The sequence below is a fragment of the Vicugna pacos genome, chromosome 15 (genome assembly GCF_048564905.1).
Source record: "Vicugna pacos chromosome 15, VicPac4, whole genome shotgun sequence".
Taxonomy (NCBI): domain Eukaryota; kingdom Metazoa; phylum Chordata; class Mammalia; order Artiodactyla; family Camelidae; genus Vicugna; species Vicugna pacos.
Window position 1 is genome coordinate 39882262 of NC_133001.1, and position 23738 is coordinate 39905999.

At 49.2% G+C, this 23738-nt stretch overlaps 1 protein-coding gene across 1 annotated transcript in view; it reads left to right on the forward strand.

Moving 5' to 3' along the window:
* CAPN13 (calpain 13) overlaps window positions 1-15827 on the forward strand; it is a 131678-nt gene extending 115851 nt beyond the window's left edge. Inside the window, exons 18-25 of the mRNA XM_072937958.1 lie at window positions 1673-1730; window positions 1827-1885; window positions 3545-3613; window positions 5516-5591; window positions 7469-7597; window positions 8430-8485; window positions 9051-9108; window positions 15383-15827. Coding sequence (XP_072794059.1) covers window positions 1673-1730; window positions 1827-1885; window positions 3545-3613; window positions 5516-5591; window positions 7469-7597; window positions 8430-8485; window positions 9051-9077 — 474 coding nt within the window. The 3' untranslated portion in view covers window positions 9078-9108; window positions 15383-15827. The remainder of the gene's footprint in view (window positions 1-1672; window positions 1731-1826; window positions 1886-3544; window positions 3614-5515; window positions 5592-7468; window positions 7598-8429; window positions 8486-9050; window positions 9109-15382) is intronic.
* Window positions 15828-23738: the final 7911 nt, after the last annotated feature.

Genomic DNA, 23738 nt, shown 5'->3' on the forward strand with positions numbered 1-23738 from the left:
CAACCTGTGAACTGTCCTCAGAGTTTGTTGTCCTCCAAAGAAAGTTGAAAGCAAAGTACTTGTCCATGCACTGACTCTGTCCTCTCCCCCGATTTCTTGTATCCATTTAACTGGTCCTGGAACAAACGCAATGACCTGCTAGTTCTGTTGCCCTAGCACAGGTTACTTTCATTGGCTGTAACAGTAATGATGACACTATAATTCAGGGTCTGTCTGTGGGAAAGGAAGGACACACTCGGCCTCTGGGACAGGCCACATCCATCGTCCATTACTTACCCAGTCAGCAAATGTGTAGCAAATATGCTAGGACATTCGAAGACTCTGCTCACCTTCGGGACTGCAGAGCATCAGTCCTTGGGGATCTTCCATTGAAGTGGTAGAGGCCAACGTGCAGTTCCCTGGGAGTTTGTTCAGGCAGCCTTCATCTCCATTCCTAGCCCCATCTCTTCCAACATCCTGGTGGTTACTGGGTGCAGGATCCAGGTCAGGGCCTGTCCTAGGAGGGGGGACAAAGTCCATCCCCCAAAGCTGCTTATGTTCTGGTTGTGATTCCACATAAGTTGGCATTTCTCACCAACATGTTAACTGCTCTTCAAAGTGGGGTGCCATAATTCTTGGGGGAAAAATCTTAGTTGATGGCAAGCACACAACACTGACTCCCTGACATAACCAACCAGTGAGATGTTAGAGGGATGACCTAAGGGCTGATTTCAGACACTTCCAGGATGTTTTCCGCCAGGGACATCGTCGGTGGTCATTTTTCCAGCTAAATGACTCCCATAAGGACAAGCTGTAGGGCTGCTTTTGCTTTCCATTCTGCGTGGTGAGGCCAACCCTGGGGACTACTTGTCTGTCATCTGTGGGGTGCTGATTCTCAGAAGACCCCAAGGAACCACCTCCTTCCACCTGACCTGGTGTCACTCTGCAAAGCCCCCTGCTGGGAGACCTTGCTCCAGCTCCTCCCATGGAAAAGCTTTCCCAGGATGATGATGTCCCATCACACCCTCTGCCTTTACCAGGCGGTTGTAAGAAATGACTGCACGTAGAACAGCTCTGCTTCTGATGCCCATCGAGCTGCTCGGTGTTCCCCACAGAAGAGTTGACGCCTGCGGAAGTTCAGGCCAGGAGAAGGTTCTCTCCCCTCAACCTCAGTTGTTCCTGTTCTTTATCCAAGGAAAACCATGATGTCTCCCTTTCTGCTTCAGTGGCTGGGAAGACTCATGCTAAGTAACATGCTCAGTTAGAGCAGCTTCTCTCAGCCTGGATTCCTGGCATTTTTATCCACCCCCCCCACACACACGCTTAGTAGTCATGTTTTCTCTCAGTCCCTTTCTGGAAGCAGATGGGAAAACACACCTGCAGGGCTGAATTGATTCATTCAATAATATTTCTCCGGAGGGGCTCCTAAGTGTCAGGTATGGTGGGGAGGAAGCAAACACTGCTTTCAGCCAATAATGAATGAAGAGGGACATGCAAGGTGACCCACACTGGGTATCAGATGTCAGGAGTAAGCACTACAGATGTTTGGAGGGACTTATCACCGTGGCCTGGGGCAATCAGGAGACTCTGGGACAAAGGTGAGCTAAGTGCTTAGAAATCCCAGTGCTTTTAGTGTGCCCTTCAGCTCCCCAGCCCTGATGTGATTCCTGCATCCCTTCCTTGCTTGGATCAGGGACCGGACATTGATGCTACCCAGCTGCAGAGCCTTCTCAACCAGGAATTCCTGAAAGGTAAGGACCCGCTGGCCCCAACCCCATCCTTGCAGCCATGCCAGTCCAGTGCCCCGCTCCGTGACATTTTAGTCCTTCCTTTTCTCCCCTCTTCAGGACCTCCAGGGGACACATTCTCTCTGGACCAGTGCCAGAGCATCGTGGCTCTGATGGATGTATCCTTTGCCATCATCCCCTGCCCCTCCCCTGGCTCTAAGATCCCATCTCTCTGTTGGCTTCCCCGGGGGGTTAATTATGACATTAGGGAACCCTTTTCTCACTCTCAGTATTTTCTCTTCTTCCTTGGTTCTAAGGGCTCACCAAAGAGCCTGGGTTTCTGGGGATTCTGTACCAACTCATTAACTCTCCAGAACCACCACAGCCACAGTAACAATATACCATCTATCAAGCATCTACTGCGTGCCAACAGTGGTACCGGTATATTTTTCCCTTGTAATTCTTGCAGTAACCTCTGTGATATAAGAAGTATTATCCTATGTTGCAATAGAAGAAACAGGGGCTCAGAGAAGTTTAGTCATTCACCTCAATCACACAGCTAGTCAGAATTTGTGCCTGGATTTGGAGTTTTCAGCCTCCAAAGTCTGTTCACACATTCTCCTTCACTGCCTCCTTGCAACACCAGTGGTAACTGTTTTCCTTCCACCTCGCTCCTTACTACTGGAGGAGTCCTCACTATTTAAATTCCGTGCTCAACAAGCCCCCAGTTGAATAAAGAGAACCACCACCAACCCTTATAGAAAACTCCTCAGTCTGCACGGCAGCTGCACCCCGTCGTTACCGTCCGGCTGCATTTGCAGATGAGGCTGGGGTGGGGTGGGGTGGGGTGGTGCTGTGACTGCCTAAGTTTCATGGCCACAAGTGGCAGGCCTGGGAGTCAAACCCAGGTCTCCCGATTCCTGTCCTGACTTCCACTCTCTGGTGAGCCACGTCTCCCCCTGCCGCGCCGTGTCCCTGATGGCTCCTCGTGGACATCACCCTCACCTGCTGCCTTGCAGTTCTTCCCTGGGGTGTGTGCTGTCTCCCTACAGTGAGGCAGATCCCCGGCTTTTTCACTCTTAACAAGGCTCGACTGGGGATGTGAAGCTGGCCATGGTCGAACAAGAGGCCTTCTTGATTAAATAGTAAATCAGGCCCTGTCTCTGCTGGCTCTGGTTTGGAATCACTCAGGGACACTGCCCATCCCCGCAGATGAACCCAAATGGCCCTCAACAGCCCCACAGCAGGGGGCAGGTAACCCGAGGGGAGGCCATGTCTGCTAGACCCCTGTAAAGCAGACAGTTCTTTTCTACCCTTCCTCCTGCTCACCCTCCAGCTCCCCTGCAGGTCCTCAGAGATCCATCTTTTCATTAGTTCTCATCAAATGCAGCGTATGGAGTGATTAGAGCTGGCTTTAATACACAGAGCGTGGTCCAGCCGCTGGTGCACACCTAGTGCACACTTACCTCTCATGAGGCCTCAGGAGTTGCAGTGATACCCACCCCCATCCCCCTGGCTCCTCCCCACTGTCTCCCTGGCAGCAGGGAGTGGGGCCCTTCTGACGAAGGCTGTGTTTTGGGTTCTCTCTCTTCCCCTGGATGCACGTGGTGTTGGCTCGCCTTTCTCAGGGCTTCCTTCTCCATCCAGTTGCCCATTCTCCCCTGTAAAATGAATCAATGCCAGGTCCCTTTCAGACGCAGCAGGAACCAGCTGGCATGGGGCCACATCCAGGTGGCGCTGGACCAACCTCCGCGATAGCTGATGGATGGAGCTGCTCCCTGCCCTCCACCCCTCTGCTCACTGCACACAGATCTGGTTAACTCTTAACTGTCCACCAGCTGAAGGTGAACGGGCGCCTTGACCAAGAGGAGTTTTCAAGGCTGTGGATCCGCCTGGTCCACTGCCAGGTACCGGCATATTCTCTTCGGGCTAGCCTCCTATTCCATCTGTTTTAGCATATATTTACTGGGTGTCTGATCCTGCACCAGGGTTGGGGGGGATGAAAGACAAGGGAGCTCATCCCCGCCCTCAAGGAGAGCCCCATTTTTGCTTGGGGAGACGTACAAGCACCACTAGGTGGCACAAGGAAATACCTGGTCAAGTGGCCAGCTGGGGACTGCTCTAGGAGGCTGAAGAACTGGGTCCCCGTGGACTGCAGCTAAAACCGCTGGCTAGCGCTGCCCTCCTCATCCTTCCCCCAGCCACTGCAGCATCACCCGGGCCACCAGCCCTCTTCATTCCCTTCCCCTCCATCAGCCAGAAGACACATCAGAATCCCAGGGGTGGTCTGTGGCTTCAGCATGTCCTCACCATTGTTCTCAGGACAAAGTCAAAACTCATCAGAGATGCATGAGTTGGGACCCTACTTTGGGGACTAAGAGAAGCCGCTTCACTCATCCCACTCACTCCTTCAGGCCCCACCCATGAGACTCCTCGCCCTCCACTCCCTGCACCCTGAGCCTGGCTGGTACCCACCCAGCCCGAGAGTCTATCCCCCAAAGCTCCTTCCCTGTGGGGCCTTCCTTAGAGCCTTGCCCACCCCCACCCCAGACCCAATTAATTCCCCCTTGGCCCCTAACACTTGAGCCCACAACAATAAAATAAAAATATGTTATTTTATATATGATTTATATCACCTGATCCCCGACTGGGGTCATCTGGCTTCTCACCAGGCTGATGTGCCTCTCCCATTAGATCACCGTGCCCTCCAGAGCAGGGATTTCCTCATATGCATCCTTCTCCCCAGTGCCTTCCACAGGGTATAGCACACACCAGGCACTCAAAAATGACCGAACGAATGCATTACTGAATGAGTCAGTACCTAGTTGAGAAAACGCTCACCCAAAGCCAAAAGAGGCCAGGGAACGTTCTCAGCTATTTCACAGTAATTGTCTCCCGCAGGAGACCTCAGCTGCACGCCTGCTCAGGGGTATTTTGCTTTGAAACAGCTCCGGCAGGGAGGCTGAGCGTAGACCACAATTCGGAGTCCCGCATTGAGTCCTGTGGTGCTTGTCTGCTTAATCAAAGGCAAGTTACTCACCTGCCTGAGCATCTGTGTCCTTACCTGGGAAGCATAAGGATGCCAGGGGTAAGGGTAGAATTAGGGAGAGGCAGAAAGTCCCAGGCAAACGTAGAGCCGCCCTGGACCCAGCTGAGGTGTTGGAGTGACTTCATCCTGGGGCTGTCCCTGGTCTGGGATGTGGTTCTCGCCTGCCTTCAGCGTTGCTACTCAGAGCGCTCCTAAGCACTTTATAAAGATGTGCTCACTTACTTCTTGCAACAAGCCTCTGAGGTAGGTACTGAAACTAGCCCTGTGCTACAGGTTGGGAAACTGAGGCCCAGAAAGATCAGGTAACTTGCCCAAGGGTACACAGCTGCCAAGTAGTTGAGCCGGGGTTCACACCCAGCGATTTGGTTGTGAAGCCTGTGCTCTTAACCCCCACCCTAGGTGAACTCTTTAGAGAGCTCTCCACCTCCCTGGAAAGTGGCAAGCTCCCTGTTGGGCAGGAGCCCAGTCTGAGGGGTGAGGAAGAGGAAGGAGGGCAGGTCGGGAGCAGGAGAAGTGCGGGCCTGGGAGAGGGACGGCAGCCACACACCGCCGCCCCCTCGCCCCCACAGCCAGGTGGTTGGCTTTATCAGGCAGAGCCCTTCCCCTGTCCTCAGCTGCTCACCGTGCCAGCCTCTGAGCTGGGCCTTCCCTACTGTTCTAGTGAATGGAAAAGGAATTTCGCAGGACCTCCCCCTACCAGACATCCTCTTCCAGGTGGCTTGGGACTCACACAGGCTTCCTACTTGTTTTTCCGTATCAGAGTGTTTTCCAGAACACCCAGAAGAACTCCAGAGTTTTCCTGAGCTCGGATTTGTGGAAGGCCATAAATGACACAGGTAAAGCAGAGGGCCCTTTGCAGTGAAGACTGGGGGCGGCAGCGGGGGGTGTGCAATGCCCACGCCCCTAGCATGCTGTAGGCAAGGCTGGGAGAGGGGCAGCTGTGTCCTCCCCTGGTTCACCCTGGCCTCTGTGGGCCTCCTGGCTCCAAACTCAGACTTCACCCTCCCCCGCCTGAGTTCTCCGATGCGGGTCAATTCTGCCGATTGCCTTTTCTCCCCAGCACAGCTCTAATTGTGCAAAAGTAACCCCTCACAGTTGATACCCTACCAGAAATCAAGCTCGCTTTGAAGACGCTTTCATCTCAGCGTCCGGGCCATCAGGGTTAAATACCCATGGGTGGGTTTGATATACTCTCTTCACCGAGGGTCTGGGCCTAAGTGAAATCGAATGGCATCTGTCGGCTTCAAGGAGGCAGTGCTTCAGTCCTGGGCTGACGATAATAACACTGGAGGGCGCGGAAGTTCAGCAGGAACTTGCACTCCCGTCACCTCGTTGGATTGTCTCAGCAGCTCTGGGACTGGGAAGGGCAGGAATCATTATCCCCACTGTACCAGTGGGGGAAATGGATCACAGAAAGGTTAATTCAGGAAATTGCCACCTTCCTGAATAAAATGGAAAATTTCGATGCTGGCGGGTTACCGCTGAAAGGGCAGCCTCCAGGGCTCCCAGGACTCCCAGTCTGCACACGAATCAGAACCTGAGCTGCTGCTCCCCCGGCTTCAGCCTCGCTCCTTCCTTAATTCTTCATAGCAGAGGGCTGAGGTCAGAACCCCCTGTAGGCTTGTCAAAGTGGGGATTGGTGAGCTGCCTCACCCAACCGGAGTACCTGATTCAGGAGGGCTGGGGTGGGGCTTAAGAATTTGCCTTTCTGACAAGTTTCCAAGTAAGCCCAGAGCTCCTGGTCTGGGGATCATACTTTGAGAGCCACTGAATAGCCAGCAAAAGATGAAATCTTTAAAGGAGGCTTCACTAATGACTCCAGAATAATAGCAGCGAGAAAGAGAACAGTTGGAATTCAACAGAAAAGCTGGGCGGGGCAAGGTGGGTGACTGAAAGGGGCAATGGAGCTCCTGTTAAAAAAAAAAAAAGGGGGAAGGGGTGTGATTTGAGAATATGGCAAGCCCAAGAGGTAGGCCCTATCTAAAGGAATGCAAATTTCCATTTAAACTCTGCAGGAGAACCTAAACAGGTCTCTGGCTGTGTGGGGCCCTCAGGCCACCAGGCTTGTCCCCTCCATTAGGGGTTTGGTTTGCAAGGTTCTGCTAGCTCACCAGGGCGCGCAGGCCCTTATTCTGTCTGCCACTGTCAGCTCTGGGGTTGGTGCCTCCCTGAAACTCATAACTAGACATATAAGACAACAAGACCCAAAGAGGGCAAGGCACCTCTGCCTGCCTGCCTCTGGCCACCACCTGAGGTCTCTGCTCCCTGGACCGGTGACTTAGGACTGAATCCCTCCTCCAGGAGTCACACTTACCAAGCCCAGCAGCCGCTGTGCACGAGACCCACATGCAGTCTCGGCGTGGGGGAGGAAGCCTCCCTTAGACAAAGTCATCGGCAGAGAGAGGCCTGACAGGCAGGGCCGGAAGCAAACTTTGAGGTGTCTCGGTAGCTCCCATCCCACGTGAGAATTATCAGATGATTATGAAGGGTCTTGAGTGTCTTGAGTTGGCCTCTGACAAAACTCCAGAACAGTGTTGTGGGGGCCCAGCAGCCAACAAGCAAGAGGCAACCGGAGAATCATAAATACACGGCAGAGGAGTGGACCAGCCACCGAGTGGGCCGAGGAGGGAGGGCTGAGGTGGTGGAAGGCCACGAGGTCCCTGCATCCCGCTCCTGGCCTCCCGCGCGCTCACTGGCTCTCCCTGTGGCCCAGACTTCCTGGCAGGCGTCTCTGTCAGCAACGAGCTGCTGGGTCTAATGAGCCTCCGGTACAGCGACAGCTCCGGCAGGGTCAGCTTCCCCAGCCTGGTCTGCCTCCTGATGCGCCTTGAAGCCATGACAAGTAAGTGTCACCTGGGGGCAACTTCCCTGTGACCAGAGAACACAGGAGGGGCCCAGGGATACACTCAGCCCCAGGCCTGGACAAGTCCTTCGTAGTGGGGAGGGCTGGAGTCCTGCTAGGAGCCCTTGCCCAGGGGACAGAGCCAGCGTTGGCCTATGTGAGGGTGTAGTTGGCTTGTGTCCCCAACCACTCTCTGTACCCTTCTCGCTCCAGGACATCCCCCCATCCCAGGCCTTTGATCACCTTACTCAGCACCTTTTTCAGGAACTAATCACCGTGTCCCCTCTCCAGATTGGGTTATGGTTTAAACCTCCTCTTCAGTCATGCAAGGAATGATTTGGTCTGTGCTGAAGGATTGCACACACAAGCGAGCTGGTCAGGGCAGGAGGTTCCCCCACTGTCCACGCCATGTGACATCACTCAAAAAACCCCCTAGCTCGGAGCAAGGCAATTAATCAGATGGGAAGACCTGAGCCCTGGGAGGGTAAAAGAAAAGCCAGAGACATAACCTTTGCTCCAGAGAATTCTCAGTTGGACAAGGGAGGTGCCCCTGAAATACTTCCTAAGACAAGCCCTGACATCCCCACGGCCAAGTGTAGGGGGTACAAAGTGCAAGGAAACTGGAAAGGGGAGGGTCGTGTGGGACCGAGCCATCAGAGAGAGCTGTTTCAAGAGGTGAGCCCTGAGCTGTCCCTCAGCTGTAGAGTTTGGCTGGAAAGAGAAGAGGAGGGGAGACGGAGCTCCCCTGGGGCTTTTCACAGAATCACCACATTGCCTTGAATGTCACGTGCCCCCAGGCCTGTCCTGATTCCTCTCTTCCTCTTTACCCCAGAGGCTTTCCATAACCTCTCCAAGGATGGAAGAGGAGTCTACCTGACAAAAATGGAGGTGAGGTACCTCCCCCTTCCAGAGACAGGGCACAACCCCAGCCCACCCCTCTCACCTGATTCTAGGGGGCATTGCTCTCCCGGAGGCTACTCAGCAGTCTGTCAAAGGCCAGCCAAGCTGCCGGCCCCTCCTGCCTCCAATTACTGCCTTTATATATTGCTGGCTGCCAAGGCTGCTTTAGGATCTTGGCAGACAGATTTTATTTTTTTCCAATAGCTTAATAAAGCAGAGGATTATGTGGGAGTCATAAATCCAAGAGGGAACTAAGGAACACCTACTGAGCTCACTGTACATTAAACTTACTCCCAGTGAGTGTTTGAAAGAGCGTCCTGGCCCAGCCAGCTGGTCGACCTCAGCTGTCCCTCTCAGCACCTGCACTACTGAGGGATTAGCAGAAGCTGCACTGCAACGGAGGGCTGAGGCCTCCTGCTTGGGTTGGAATTAGCTGGAAAGGGTTGATGAGATTAGACTGAGGTCTTTCAAATAAAGAGGGTACCATTTACCCTCCTCTGTATTAAGCTAACAAGTTTAAAGACTGGTTGTAACAATGATGCTCATTTCTCAGTGGATGAACCTGGTGATGTACAACTGAAGCAAGCGGCAGAACAGACCCCAGAGCCCAGGTAAGACATGGAAGCTTTTGAATCATTTCCTCCTAGGAAATTCCCCTTCTCCTCCAGGAGCTGCACGGGGGACTTTCTCCCTGGGAGCAGACCCCGCCACCACTGAGACTACAGAGCCCTTGTGTGTGTGAGCCACGGCTCAGCCCCTTGTCCCTTGAGTTTCAAGACCAATGCTGCAGATTTCATCCCAGTCATGCAGACCAGTGGGCATTCATGAAAGAGTGTGTCCTGGAAGTTACAAGTGAGGGATTTAGAATTCTTTTTTTAAATTAATTAACTTTTATTGAGATGTAATTGACATTTAACATTGTATTCATTTTAAGCATACAACAAAATGACTTGAAATAGGTACATATTGTGAAATGATTACTGTGGTAAGTGGGGTTAACATCTATCACCTTACGTAGTTATTTTTTCTTCTTATGATAAGAACTTTTACAGGTTACTTTTAGCAACTTTCAAATATACAACACAGTACCACTAACTATATTCACCATGCTGTACATTACATCCCCAAAACTTATAACTGGAAGTTTGAACCTTTTGATCACCTTCACACATTTTGGCCAACCTCTTACCCCCAACTTGTGGCAACCACTAGTCTGATCTCTGTATCTATGAGTTTGGTTTGGGTTTTTTGTTGTTGCTATTCTTTAGATTCCACATATAAGTGAAATCATACAGTATTTGTCCCTCTCTGACTTACTGCACTGCATAATGCCCTTCATGCATGTTGTCACTAATGACAGGACTTTCTCCTTTTTTATGGCTGAATAATATTCTATTGTATATACATATAACCACAATTTCTTTATCCATTCATCCTTTGAGGGACACTTAGGTTGTTCTATGCCTTGGCTATTACAAATAATGCCACAATGAACATGAGGGTGCCTATATCTTTTTGAGTTAATGTTTTTGTTTTCTTTGAATAAATACCCAGAAGTAGAATTGTTGGATCATAACAGTAGTTCTATTATTAATTTTTTTTTCAGTTCAGTGACTGTTTATTGAATAGCTCCTATATGGGAGGCTCTGTGCTAGGCTCCAGGGGCACAAAGATAAATAGAATTCACATGATTTCTGACGTCTGTTGCTCACTACCTAGTGGGAGAGAGAGTCCTATAAACAGGAAACTATACTCTAATATACAAGAAGCAGTGACAGAGGCTTGGGTGTTATATGGACATGAAGAGAGGGTGCTTCATATGGGTTCAGCTTTGGACGTGGTGATGTGCTTGTGGGACACCCGTATGGAGATCTCCCATGGACAGATGGATATATAGGTCTTTAGGGAAGTCAAACTCAGTCCTTACATTACAGGGTCTTGCTATGGAGTAAAAGAGACAGAAATGTAAATGTAATGAATCAGTTACAATAGTCTAGTGAAGGCTAACACAGAGGTTCACACAAAGATGATGGTACAACTGCCTTGGCCTAGAAGATGTGATGTCTCTCTAGGAGACTGTCTGGGAGCTGAGTCTTGAATGATTCAGAGTAGTTATCACCTGTTGTGGGCTGTCGATGAGGTCATCGTAAACATGGAATACTTTGGGTGGACTCAGCGAGGCTGCAAGCCAGAAAGACATCACCAGCTGAGCAGCCAGTGAGCGCTGTGCAGGCAGCTGGTCACTGAAGGCCCTCCTCTGAGGCCAAGATGCACAGCTCAGTCTTCCTTGACACCAGTGAAAGGTAGCATGCTGTGCCCATTCAAGTGGTTGGGCGTGTCCTGCGGTCCTACGTGTTGGTTCAGTTTCTTATACAGTGCAGGCACACAGAGCCTAGTATTAATTTTTCAAGGAAGTTCCGTACAATTTTCCATGGTGGCTGCATCAATTTACATTCCCACCAACAGAGTATAAGAATTCCCACATCCTCAAAATAACATTTGTTATTTGTGGAGTTTTTAATGACAGCCATTCTGATAGGTGTGAGGTGATACCTCATTGTGGCTTTGATTTGCATTTCTCTAATAATTAACAATGTTGAGCATCTTTTCGTGTGCCTATTAGCCATCTGTATGTCTTGTTTGGAAAGATGTCCATTCAAATCTTCTATCCTTTTTTTTTCAATTGGACTGTTGTTTTTTATATTGAGTTATGTGAACTGTTTGTATAGTTTGGATATTAATCCCTTGTCGATTACACCATTTACAAACATTTTCTCTCATTTTGCATGTTGTCTTTTAAGTTTCTTGATGATACCATTTTCAGAATATGAGTTTTTAATTTTGATGAAGTTCAACTTACCTCTTTTTTCTTTTGTCACTTACACTTTTGGTGTGGTATCTAATCATTGCCTAACCCAAGATCATGAATATTTACTCCAAAGTTTTTCTCTGAAGAGTTTTATAGTTTAGCTCTCACATTGATGTGTTTGGTCCATTTTGAGGTAGTTTTTGTGTATGGTGTGTTGTAGGAGGTCCAACTTCATTCTTTTGCCTGTGTGTATCCCATTGTCCCGGCACTGTTTATTGAAGAGACTGTTATATGCCTCATTTTATTGTCTTGGCATCCTTTCCAAAAATCAGTTTATCATAATGTAAGGATTTATGCCTGAACTTTAAATTCTGTTCCATGGATCTGTATGTCTGTCCTTATGCCAGTACTGCACTGTGTTAAATACTGTAGTTTTGTAGGAAGTTTTGAAATCAGGAAGTGTGGGTCTTCCAACTTGGTTTTCTTTTTCAAGAGTGTTTTGGTGATTCTGAGTTCTTTGCATTTACATATGAATTCTAGGATCATCTTAACAAATTCTGCAGAAAATAAAGGCAGCTGGGATTTTGATGGCAATCACATAAACCTATAGATCAGTTTAGGGAATATTGCCAATGTCACAATAGAATGTTTTCTGATCCATGAACATGAGATGTCCCTCCGTTATTTTTAGATCTTTAATTTCTTTCAACATTGTTTTGTGGTTTTTCAGTGTAGAAGTCCTGCACTTCCTTTGTTAAATTTATTCTTACACATTTTATTCTATTTGAGGCTATTATACACAGTTTTATTTTCTGATTGTTCATTGCTCATGTATAGAAGTAAAATTGACTGTTATATCTTGAGCTTATATTCTGCCACCTTGCTGAACTCCTTTCTTGATTCTAATAGCTTTTTAGATGATTTCTTATTTATACACACACACACACACACACATGCATATATACATACACATAATCACGTCATCTACAAATGAAGATAGTTTTGTTTCCTTCATTCCAATCTGGATGCCTTTTGTTTGTTTTTCTTGCCTAATTGTCCTGGCTGGAACTTCTAATACAATGCTGGGTAGAGGCTGAGAAAGCAGACAGTCTTGTGTTCTTGATCTTGGGAGAAAATACTCATATTTCACCAATAAGTATAAAGTCAGCTGTGGGGTTTTTGTAGATACCATTTGTCAGGTTGAGAAAGTTCCCCTCCACTGGTAGTTTGCTGAGTCAACACGCTTTCAGTTACTTGCTTGATGTCTGTATTCCCTTGTGCACTGTCAGCCTAGGTATGTCTTATTTGTTGCTATCTCCTTAGCGTGTAGAGAAACCACTCAGTAATGATTTCCCAAATGACTGAAAGAAATTGTCCTTTCCGGTTTGTGTCTTCCTTTGTCTTGTTCTCATCCCAACTTTCGTAAATATTGTCTTAAACCCACGTCTTCGTGCTGTTTTAGCTATTTCTACCTTCTATCACATTGGGATTGGTGGGCAGCAGGTTGTTAACATTATCTTGTTACAATATCTCTGATACGTCATGGTCTGTATCCTTTTATAAAGGCTACCGTCTGACCTGTTAATCCTCTCATCCTTTTGAAATTGGCTTTCCTGAGTCCTGGGCATATTTCAACCCTGCCCAATATCCCCTGACTTCGATACTACAAAGTCAAAGTGATTTCCTTGTAAGATTTCCATCCCTCCCAGGTTCCCTGTTGGCCAGCATTCAGTCCAAAGGGCAGTCCCTCTCCTTGCTCGTTTGGTCCTCTATGCAAGGAAGTGGTCACTGAAACAACGGAAGGCCTTGTCAGATGACCTAAGTAGACTTCTTCCAGAGACTGGGGGGTCACTGAAGCCCCTCGCCAGTCTCCTTTCATGCTGGACCGCTCCCTGTAGACTGTGTACAAGAAGCTTCTACCTGCCCTTGGATCCGCCAGGCAAGCTGGGGTGCACTCCCATTGGGAGAACACTTCCGTTCCTCTCTCTCTCTCATCTTTCAACCCATCTGCTCTCCTCTAACTTAGTAAATTGGGATACCAAAATGTGCAACCAGACACATCCTCTTCCCCCACCCCCAGCATATCTGTTTCTTTTGAACAGAGCATGTGCCTCCATGGTCATACAAGGGGCGTGTTTTATGTTAAAATTGTTATAAGACAGTCAAGCTCTTACTTTAAAGAATGCTAATACCCAGTGCTTTGGTATACGGTCCTTGGGCATTTGAGGCTATGTTGAGTGCACCTGATTTAGAGTCTGAAAGTTCAGTACACGGCAAGTCTGCTGAGAGTTTATCTAGCTAATGTCATCTGCATTCACGCTGATGAACTGTCTATATGGCAGTAAAGTGCCTTGTTCTAACAAAGTCAGCATTGATAACAGTTTCCCACCACACAGAAATAAAGCGTCTTGAGGAATGGGCCCCCTCCTCCTACTCTGCATCCAGGTGAAATATAAACAGCAGTGGCCCTGGTCCTGATTTACCAACGGCAGTTTTCACAAGAGAGGGTCTCCTTCTCTCCTAATAAATCCATCTCTCCATCCTTCAGACCAAAGAAATTCTTTTTGACAGCTGAGAAGTCTGGATTTGCCTGGATATTTGTCTGGCTGTGAAAACTCCCCACCTCTTTGGGCAAGCACACACCTGGTGATTCCCGGGCACCCTTTAAACCCAGGGTGTCCAGCTTTCCAGAACTCGCTTTTAAAGAGAAATGCATCCAACTAGGACAATAACAGGGACACACCAAGGGCATAAACCAAGAAGGAGGAAGAGTTGGAATTCAAGAAACAGGAGGTCCAGCACTTGATCCTTCACTAGCTAGGAAGTCAAAGGCCAAGGCTGTACATCTGAACAAGAAGCCCAGCAGGGGGCAGGATGAGTGACCTTGGGGGAGTAAGGGACCAGTAGGTTTATCTACTCCCTTCATCATGGGGAAAATAGTGTTCAGGAGGATTTTGAAATTCTGCTGGAGGATTTTGGAAGAATTATTAGGATAGTGACATAAACTAAGCAGGTTTTTCAAATTAACTTCTGGAAAAACAAAGAATTCTAGAAGAGAGGAAATGTGAACCCAGAGTATCTCTTCACTCAGCAGTGAACTGTACATACATAATTGTCATAAAACAAAGATTGAATACTGATTTAACAAAACATGAGACATAAATACGTTAGAAAATGGAGGGAGAGAAGATACAGTGGAAGTGGGTTAGGAACATCCCAGCCCCGTCTTCCATCATAAGACGTCAGTAAGCATTTAAAATTGGCAAGTCAAGGGGTAACCAAATGAACATACTATTTAGATGTAAGGAAGAAAGCACAGAAGGAAGAATTTGGAGAGAGGAAGTTTGGATAAGAATGGGGCAGGGGACTGCTGTTTTTTCCTCATGCCTCATAATACTGTTTGAATTTCTTAATTATATACCTTGGGCTGGACTTTCATGAAAAATAAATAAGCAAACTAGCAAATAATCTGAGAGATGGGAGTTTAATATACAAGAGACGAGGAGGGAGACAGAAGAAGAATCAAGACCACTTCTTTACCACGTGGGCAGGACAGTTGGTTGATTCGAGTTGTGGAAAAAAATATCTACGCAAGAATATCACTTTAATCTAGGAGACGTGCCCTTGAGAAAAACCACTCTTCCAAGGGGGCCCACAGCTCAGCTGGACCAGAGGACAGAGTTATGGTTATTCTGGCTGCCCCTGTTCTCAGCCCTTCCAACCCACCGAGGGGGTTGAAGGAACACCTGCTCTCCAGCTTTCCTTCTACTTTGCGGCGGGCACTCAGGTGCTAAGTGAACTGTGGTTTGCACTTAGACAGGGCAGAGTAGGTGGGTAGGGTCCCTCCAGGGTATTTTGAAGAATGAGGTGGAGACATTCCCATCCATTGAAGACACAGGTGTGATGGAGCTGGTCCAGCCTTGCCGGCAGGTGGCACATGTGCTCCTTCTGTGGTCTGGTCGTCCTGACCAGCGTCTGTGGGAATGGGGCCTGGCCTCTGTGGTCACTCAAAGGAAGGAAAAGCTTCTTTACTTGCCCTGGGCCTTCTGCATTTGAGTGTCTGTGTCTTTCTCTAGGACAGACTCCCAGTGATCACTCAAGAATCTGGCTCTCATCTCGTCGGGCTGTGCTGCCCCTGTGGTTGTGATACTTGGAAGCCTGCTCTGCCTGGAACGTAGTCAAAGCTGCCTTCAAGGAGCCTGGGCTGGATCCTCAGCTGGGTCAGGCTCTCATTAGCCTGCGGTCACAGATCAGGTGATCTGAACACTTGGAGACACCTGCCTTGGATCCCTGGAGAATGAAACAAGAGCTATTCCCTTGTGGGAAAGCTGCCTCTCAGTCCCCTCCACCAATTCAATCCATTTCTTGGAAAATCCAGAAGGAACCAGTCAGTCCACCCACAGCATGCCATGTGATATGGGGGCAGTCCGCTGGGTGTTTGCAGAACTATTCATACTCCCCAGTGTCTGAATCCTGATTGTTTCGCAGCCAAATGGCAAAATAAAACATAGTTTCCCTAAAGGTCTTCAACTCCTTTAGGACAAATAGGATTTTAGTTCTGGATGAAAACTACATGTGGGGAAGGGGAAATCCAGCCAGCAAGGTAGGCACTTCCCCACTCCTTCCTTCCTTATCCATAAAGTGGTCATCAGCTAGCTCCACAAGGTCATGGCCCACTAGAGTTCAGAAGAGATTCCAAAGAGTGGCCAGGCCAGACCCCACTCAGGAGAACTGGCACTTGAGAACGCATCCATGGAAGCAGCTCTCCGATGAGGAAATCCTTGTGAATGTGTGTGTCAAGAGGACAGAAAGGTAGGAACCTTCCAGAATGTGACCTTTCTGAGCAGAAGCCATCAGAAGGTGGATGGCATGGGCAGGGATGTGCCATCATGTGAACACCCATGCTCAGGACCTAGGTTAGCATTTGAAGGTGGACGCATCCCAGTACAATAAACACACACTCAGTGAGCTAACCTGCATCCCACGGGGACTGCTGCAGTGTCTGAGATCATTTCAGTAGCAGAGCAGGGTCAGACACACAGTAAAGCCTGGGCCAAGTCATTTTGCTTGGTTAACTGGGGTAGAAGGCCATGGTTATCAGCGTGGACTTTGGAGGTCAACAGAGATAATGTCAGCAGACCCAAGTCCTGGGCTGTCAGACTGCCCTCTTACGTACAGTCTTCTGCACGTACAACACTGGTCCTGACAGGTCAACATAGACTCGGCTTAAGAAAGAAAGGAAGGAAAGAAAGGAAGAAAGGAAGGAAAGAAAGGAAGAAAGAAAGAAAGAAAGAGAAAGGAAGGAAGGAAGGGAGGGAGGGAGGGAGGGAGGGAGAAAGAAAAGAAAAGCTCAAAAGAATGAATGAGTCACTTCGGCAGGACTCAGAGATGACTTTCAGCTAAACGTCTGGGTACAAAGTCCAACACACCTGCCCACTTGTGCTCTCTTATGCCTGTGGTCTCCCTCGCCCCTTCCTCTCCCCATCCCCTGTGCTCCATTGAGGGCCCTGACCTAGAACAGAATCCACCGGGGCCTCAGATACAGGCAGCTCAGTTCAACGAGAGGTTTTCCAACCTAAAACAATGTTCAGTTCACCTACATTTTAAATCAGAAATACTGTAACTTATCCAAAACTAAACATTTAAAACTTTCAGTTTCATACAATAGCCAATTAGGAGAAGGGGTTGGGAAATAGGGATGGGGGAGGGAGCGTAGAATAGAAGGAAAGGTTAAGTGGGAGGAAGAATGGAGAGGGTATCATGCAGTGTCAGGCAGGAGAACAGGACCCGCTTGAGGTATTTCAAGGAGGGATTTAACACAGGGGATGAGGTGCTCTCAAAGCTGTTAGGTTGGCTGGAGGAGCACAGACCTGAGAAGATCACCCCCAGTCTCAGGTTCACCACCAGCTTGCAGAGAACCTAGAAGCTGCCGCCACTGCCCTCGCCAGACACTCTAGGGAACGGCCAGAACCATCACAGCTGCCTGCGGCCCTAAGTGGGTGAATTACAGGACAGAACCTCCCACCTGCCCACACGTCTGCCCATCCAGCCAGGGACAGAATGACAAGGCTTCTGTCTCTTTGCTGCCTTCCAAACCTTAAGTGCTTCTCACTGGTGGGACTTGAAGTGTATCTGGAACTCTACTGGGAAGGTAGTTCTTAAGCTCCCAGCCCCTGCCAGATGGGACAGAATATAGAAGGGGGTATATAGAGTGTTGGGTGCCCACACAATAGTCAGCACAGAGGAAAGAGAAAAAAGGGGAGAGGGAAAGACAGAAGATGAAAATGGAGAGCTGGCGGGGGGAAGGATGGTTCAGACAGACAGCGGGCAGACAAATGAGACATGGCAGGGAGCAATCTTGACAAAATAAGACGGGAGAGACCAAGGATGTGAGAGAAGTCAGGAGACTAAAACGGAAGGAGGGAGACTTGGGTCTGTGGGTGTTGGGGGGAGGGGTGGCCATTGAGCCCACTCATTTGGGTCTGTTGCCAGGGGAAATGTTGACTTGCCCAACGCTGATCAGGGCTGTGGCTCTCAAACTTTATTGTGCATTAAAAACCTGGGATAACTTTTTTTAAAAACCTCAGAGATTCTGATCCAGAAAGTCTGATGCTAGACCTGGGAATCTGCTTTTTTTTTTTTTAAAGCTCCCAAGTGATGCCTGTGGTCCTTGGGTGACATTTCAGGAATCATTGCCTTTGCAGCTCCACTGAATGGTGGAAATGCTCTGAACAACAGCAGTTGGGGTGGCTATGAAATGGCTAATGCGTTCAAGCTGAAGATCTGCTCTGGTCAGAGGCCTCCCACCATCCCACTTACAGCCACAAGTTGCTACCTGGGATGTCTAAGGTCCCGTCCTCTTACTGCCAGCTCACTGCTCCCCTTCCTTCCAGCTCCCCAAGAACTGATGTCCTGGTTGATTTTTACCTCTAAACAAGCTAATTAAGCAATAATCCTAGAAGAATCCATCACTCTGACAAGGTTGTTGATTAACCATCCCTCAGCCAAGCCAAAAGTGCTTAACATCCCAGCGGAGTGGTCCATAATGAGTACACCAGCGACACTGGGCTACAGCAGAGCAGGTGATGTCTGAATCTGAGCAGATAGATGCGGAATGGGCAGTCTGGCCGACTTTTCAGCCTGATGGAGGACAGTAGAGAGGAGGATGGACAGGCTGGAGGCTGTACTGGCTGGGGCATCCCTCTAGACCATCCTCTCTGAGACCGCCAGAAGTCCCCAGAGGACTTCTAAGGTTATGCACAAGTCTGGACCACGGGAGAAGGGCCATGTGAAAGGGGCTGGATACAGAGACATAATTCTCCAACTTTACAGCTGTTGTCAGCTCCATAGCTGCCGGAGTCAGAAGAGATAGGCAAAACGAAAAAATGACTGCCTTCCAGAGATCAGTTTCAAGTTCAGACTGATATATCTTCTTTTTTCCGCACTTAGACTCCTTTTAAACACTCTTCTGTTCCCTTAAAAGATTGACTTTTTTCAGTGCTCAGAAAAGTCTCTCTGACCAAGCAGGATGTGGTGAAACACTGCCCCCTGATGGTCACAGTTGTTGCAGCTTCGAAGCATCCACCTTCCAATTTGTCCAAGCTGCCTTTTCAGCGGAATCGCCCTATCATCTGTCTGACTCTGTCTTCATCTGAATTCTCATCTCATTCCTGCCCCTTTTTTTGCATAAATAATAGATGATATTGGTAAATACTCTTGAGCCAGGGGAAGGAAACTGACCCCCAGCTGTGTCACCCTCATAGTGTCACTGTCATCTTACGTCTTTAAGAGTTTCCAGTTCTGTTCAGGCACAAAGGAAAGAAAATAGCATAGAGTAAGTGTTCAATAGTGTGAAGGGAATGAGTGAATGAGCATGCGTAGTGTAAAGACGGGGAGTGTGGGGAGTGGACAGGGCACCAGGCAAGGACTCTGGAGTCTCAGGTTCAAATCCCAGTTCTGCCTCCATACGGCTCTGTGTGCTTTGAGGAATGGCCTTCTCTTTCCAGGATACCTTCTTCTCTGAAATGAAGGGGCAGAACTTGGAGATCTCTAAGGTCCCTTCCACAGCACACACTTGGGGAGGCAGGTCCTGAGGCTTATAAGCCAAATCATCATTAAGAGGCAGCAATTAGGCAGGAAAAAAAGATCCCCTAGCCATGCAGCAGCACCAGCTCTTACTGAGACCTACTCTCTGGGAAATTAAAGAGTGCTCCTCTCCCTCAGCCTGGGAGCTGCTGCTCCTTTTATGATGTTTTCAGTGATGGAAGTTCAGAAGCCTCTTCACTGTACGTTACAGCATTAGGAATACAGTCAATAATATTGTAATAACTTTGTATGGGAACACATGGTTACTAGACTTACTGTGTGATCATTTCATACTATATGCAAATGTCAAATCATTTTCCAGTACACCTGCAAATAGTGTAATATTGCATGTCAACTATATTTCAATTTTAAAAAATAGAAATTATACTGTATGCATGGAATGAAAAAACAATGCCCCTTCACACATCTGGGGTTGATCATTAGCTTTGACATTGCCCTGGAAAGGTGGAATCAGGCCACAGTGCAGCCACCGATGGTGGTGAGACAGTGCCACCCCGTGGCCACCTCAGCTAATCACAGCCCAGCCCTGCTTCTCAGCCCTTGCCAAAGCCCCATCCTCCCCAAGGCTAGAAGGGCAGCATTAATTCTCAGTTCGAGTAACTGTTGTCATCTCAACCTTCCACTCTCGCTTTCTGATCCTACTCCATTTCTTCAAATGGGGGTTTGGCCCTTAAGTCCTTCCCTGCTAACTGCCTTATTCTCTGAGACTACTGTGACTTATGGCATGTAGTCAGGGATGCTAGGTCCATGCAGTGGACAGGATATCCCTACTTGGAAGACGTTCACCACTGAGAGCCTGACCCCCACCCACGTGGTCATGTACAGTCCTGCCACACACCCACTTCCACTCAGCCTTCAATAGAACCATACAGCCAGGCCACTGATGGTCCACGCCGAGGCCCACCTCCCTGCCGGCTGCTGGCTGCCGGCTGCCGGTGCCAGCGCTGAGGTGGGACAGAGTAACACAGCCAGCCAGAAGGGAGCCTCGTTGAGCCAGCTTTCTGTTAGGGGTGGGTGGGCTTCACCTGTGCTTGCCGATTTGGGGTACCAGAATCTTGCCCTGTCAGTGGGATCCTTAGGGTTTATATATCCCTAAGGAACAATGTGGTAGGTTCTTTTTAACAACTTTCCTCCCTTTACTGATACCCCATGAGCCACAAGGAGTGGAAAGAGGGTTGTGCCCTGAAACTTCTGACCCCCCCTCAGGGCACTCACGGTGTTTTGGCCCAGCTGAGGACGCAGGAGCTGAGCTTTCCGGTCTTTCTGGAGTCCGACATCATTTCCTGTCCTAGAAGAACTGGGTTCCTGCCTCTTGAATCACGTCCCTTATACCTCATTTTTGGTTATTTGTTAGTCTTTCTCAAAGTGTAATCTTTGGGTTCTGCATGACTTCCACAGAGGACCATGGTGCTTTCCAGTATGGCTCTGTTCATGTCACCATCACTCCCTATGGCTTCCCTAAGACATATACAAGGATAACTCTCTGGAATCCCTTGAAGAAGGAAGTCACTGATTCAGATTGGGGATGTGATTTCTAGAGTCGCCACAGCTTCTGATGGCGCATGATTTCCCCCTTGCTATTAAATAGTAGGTGTAAAAATACTTTGTTGGAGCTGGAGAGCAGGTGAACTATCATTTAAAAACACCTACTGTGTATTAGGAGACAAAAATCAAACTAGCTATTTGAATAGGGAAAATTGAATATGAATTATTAACTAGTGAAAGGTAGTTCACTACTAAAGGGGGAAACAGAGGACGCTAAGGAATACGGGAATAGGAAATGCAGGAAGTGGCTGCCACCGCTAAGGATGAGGGAGGTTACCCCAAGATGGAACGGAGAACTTGGATGAGATTCAGACCACTTTGGAGAGGGTGTGGCTACAGCCCACTGGATGGTGAAGTTCATTGCGGCACCAGCCAGCTGGAGCTGGAGCACTGGAGGTCCCCCTGCTCTGATCCAGAAAAAGATCCCTGGAGGAGCGCCACGAGGTGAGAGAACCCCGATGCTGCTGTCAGTCACGCAGTAGGAAGAAAAAGGCACACTGGAGCCAGGAAGGGGTGCTGTTCCTCTCCGTGCCTTGTGGTATCTCTCTAGGACCCTCTACCAACCAAACCTAACATTGCACCAGCCGGCAAAGGAGAAAGGTTGACAGGGCCCATCTATAATATTACAAAGCAGGGCAAAGAAGAGTGAGTTTGGAGTTGAGAGGCAACCAACTGATGACAGGCACCCCTACTCTGCGCCAGGCACTGGGCTATGCATTTCCTTCATGAATCTCATATAATCTCAAGCATCATTCTTTGAGATAGATATTAGAAGTCGTGTTTTAGTGTTAGGAAGACACTGAAAGCTGGAAGTAGCCTGAGAAGGATATGAAGCTAATATACGTGGCTGAGCTGGGGTTTAAAATGATGTGTGCGGGACGTACTCGGGGTCCCTACTCCAGCTAACAGTGCCTCTCTCTGTAAAGGAGGAAGGACAGTAAGATGCTGCTCGTCTCCCTCACCCGCCTCCCCCATGAACTCACGGAAGACTTCCCAGCATTGCTTCTTTTTTTTTTTTTTTTAATGCGAAAGTTCTGGGGATTGAAGCCAGAACCTCACGCACTGAGCTGTGTCCACACTCCCGGCACTGCTTCGTAGGCTCTTCTCCTTGGAGAGGCAGATGCCCTAGGACTGCCCTAAGGCGCTGATTTTCAAACCAGAATCCCTGAGAGCTTGGTGATATGGAGGCTCTGGGGCCTTCTGTGCAGATTCCAGTGTGATAGGTTGGGGGCGGGGGCGGGAGTGCTGGAATCCTGATGCATCCAAGAGAAGACCAGCAACCTCCACTGGGCTGGGAGTGGAGAGTGAGATGGGTTACCTGGCCATAGCTGAGGGAGGGGGAATTTCATGCTAACAAGCTCCTCTAGCCCCAGGGCCCTGCGGGAAGGTCAGTATTGATACCTGGCCAATGAAATGAAAATCAGATAGGGCACGTTGATCTGCTTCACGGGTGATGAGGTCATGATGGCTCTAAGAGGCCACATTGATTCCTGTGTATCAGTCGGAAAATTGGAAGATGGGCACCAGGACCCCGGGCCCCCTTGCCGGGCCGCCCTTTAGGCATATTCCCAGGCAGGGGGTGTTTCCGCACTGCAGCATGCCAGGAGTCCCATCTGCTCGGAAATAAGGGCTGTCAATGAGGAAACCGGGGGTTCGCCCAAGGGCACCCAGACACTGGGTGGAGCTGAAGTCCAGGCTGTAGGCGGAAAGCTGGGCCAGACCTGAGGGGCTGCACATTTGCTCCCGGGCAGGGGCGGGTGGTTAGGGGTGAGGGTGCTGGTTCAGCACAGCCTGTGGAAGGGCCAGAACTCAGGCCAGGAAATTCCAGAAGTGCCCCTGCGGGGAGAAGGGGAGGCTGAGCCCACGCCCTGACCCCACCAGACACGATAGGAGGTGAGAGAGTTTGAGGGGGAGCCAGGGACGGGGCCTTTTTAGGGAACACTAATCCAGTTCACCAGTGACTGGGGCCCCATCAGCGTTACAGTAGCTGATCACTTCTCCTGAGTCCCTGTAGAGATGGCCACCTGTAAGTCACGCCCAGGAAGGGAGAATTCAGAAATGTCTCAAGTTCAGTCTGTTCAATTCTACAAAAGCATGAAAACAGCTTAGACTCTTCCTTGTCACAGAGCCCCAGAGGCAGAAACCCTCAACATCGTCTGACTTGGGCCTTGTGAATACACAGCAAACACTAGCTGAGGCGTGTCTGTGACCCCCACCAGCTCTGCCTTCTCGGGGTGATCTCCAGCGGCCGGCTGCTGCCTGTCCCGTGGCGGCCCCCACCTCCGCCCTGTATAGAGTTAGATTCCCACTACCTCTGAGCTGTGGCCTGGGCCCTAGCCCTCTAGCCTAGCTGCTGTCTGCAAACAAGCATTTAAAAACACCACCTCTAGTCCAAACCCATGGAGTTATAACACTGGGAGGGAGCCCTGGTGTAAGCTGTGGACTGTAGGTGATGATGACGTGTGAGGGGAGGTTCATTGATTGTAGCACGTGTACCACTCGGTAGGGGGTGCTGTGGGGCTGGGGGGTAGGAGTGGGTGAACAGGGTAGATGGGAACTATCTATAACTTTCCCCTCAATTTTTCTGTGAACCAAAAACTGCTCTAAAAATGAGCCTATTTAAAAGAGAAAAAAATTACTGCTTCCTAATGTGGTTGTGAGAATGATTAAATAAGGTAACATCGTGAAAGGGCCCAGCCCAGGCTTTGGTGCACAGCCGGGTCCCTGGCAGATGAATGCAGGGTTGGGTATCCCCTCGTAAGCTTGGTGCAGACCCAGAAG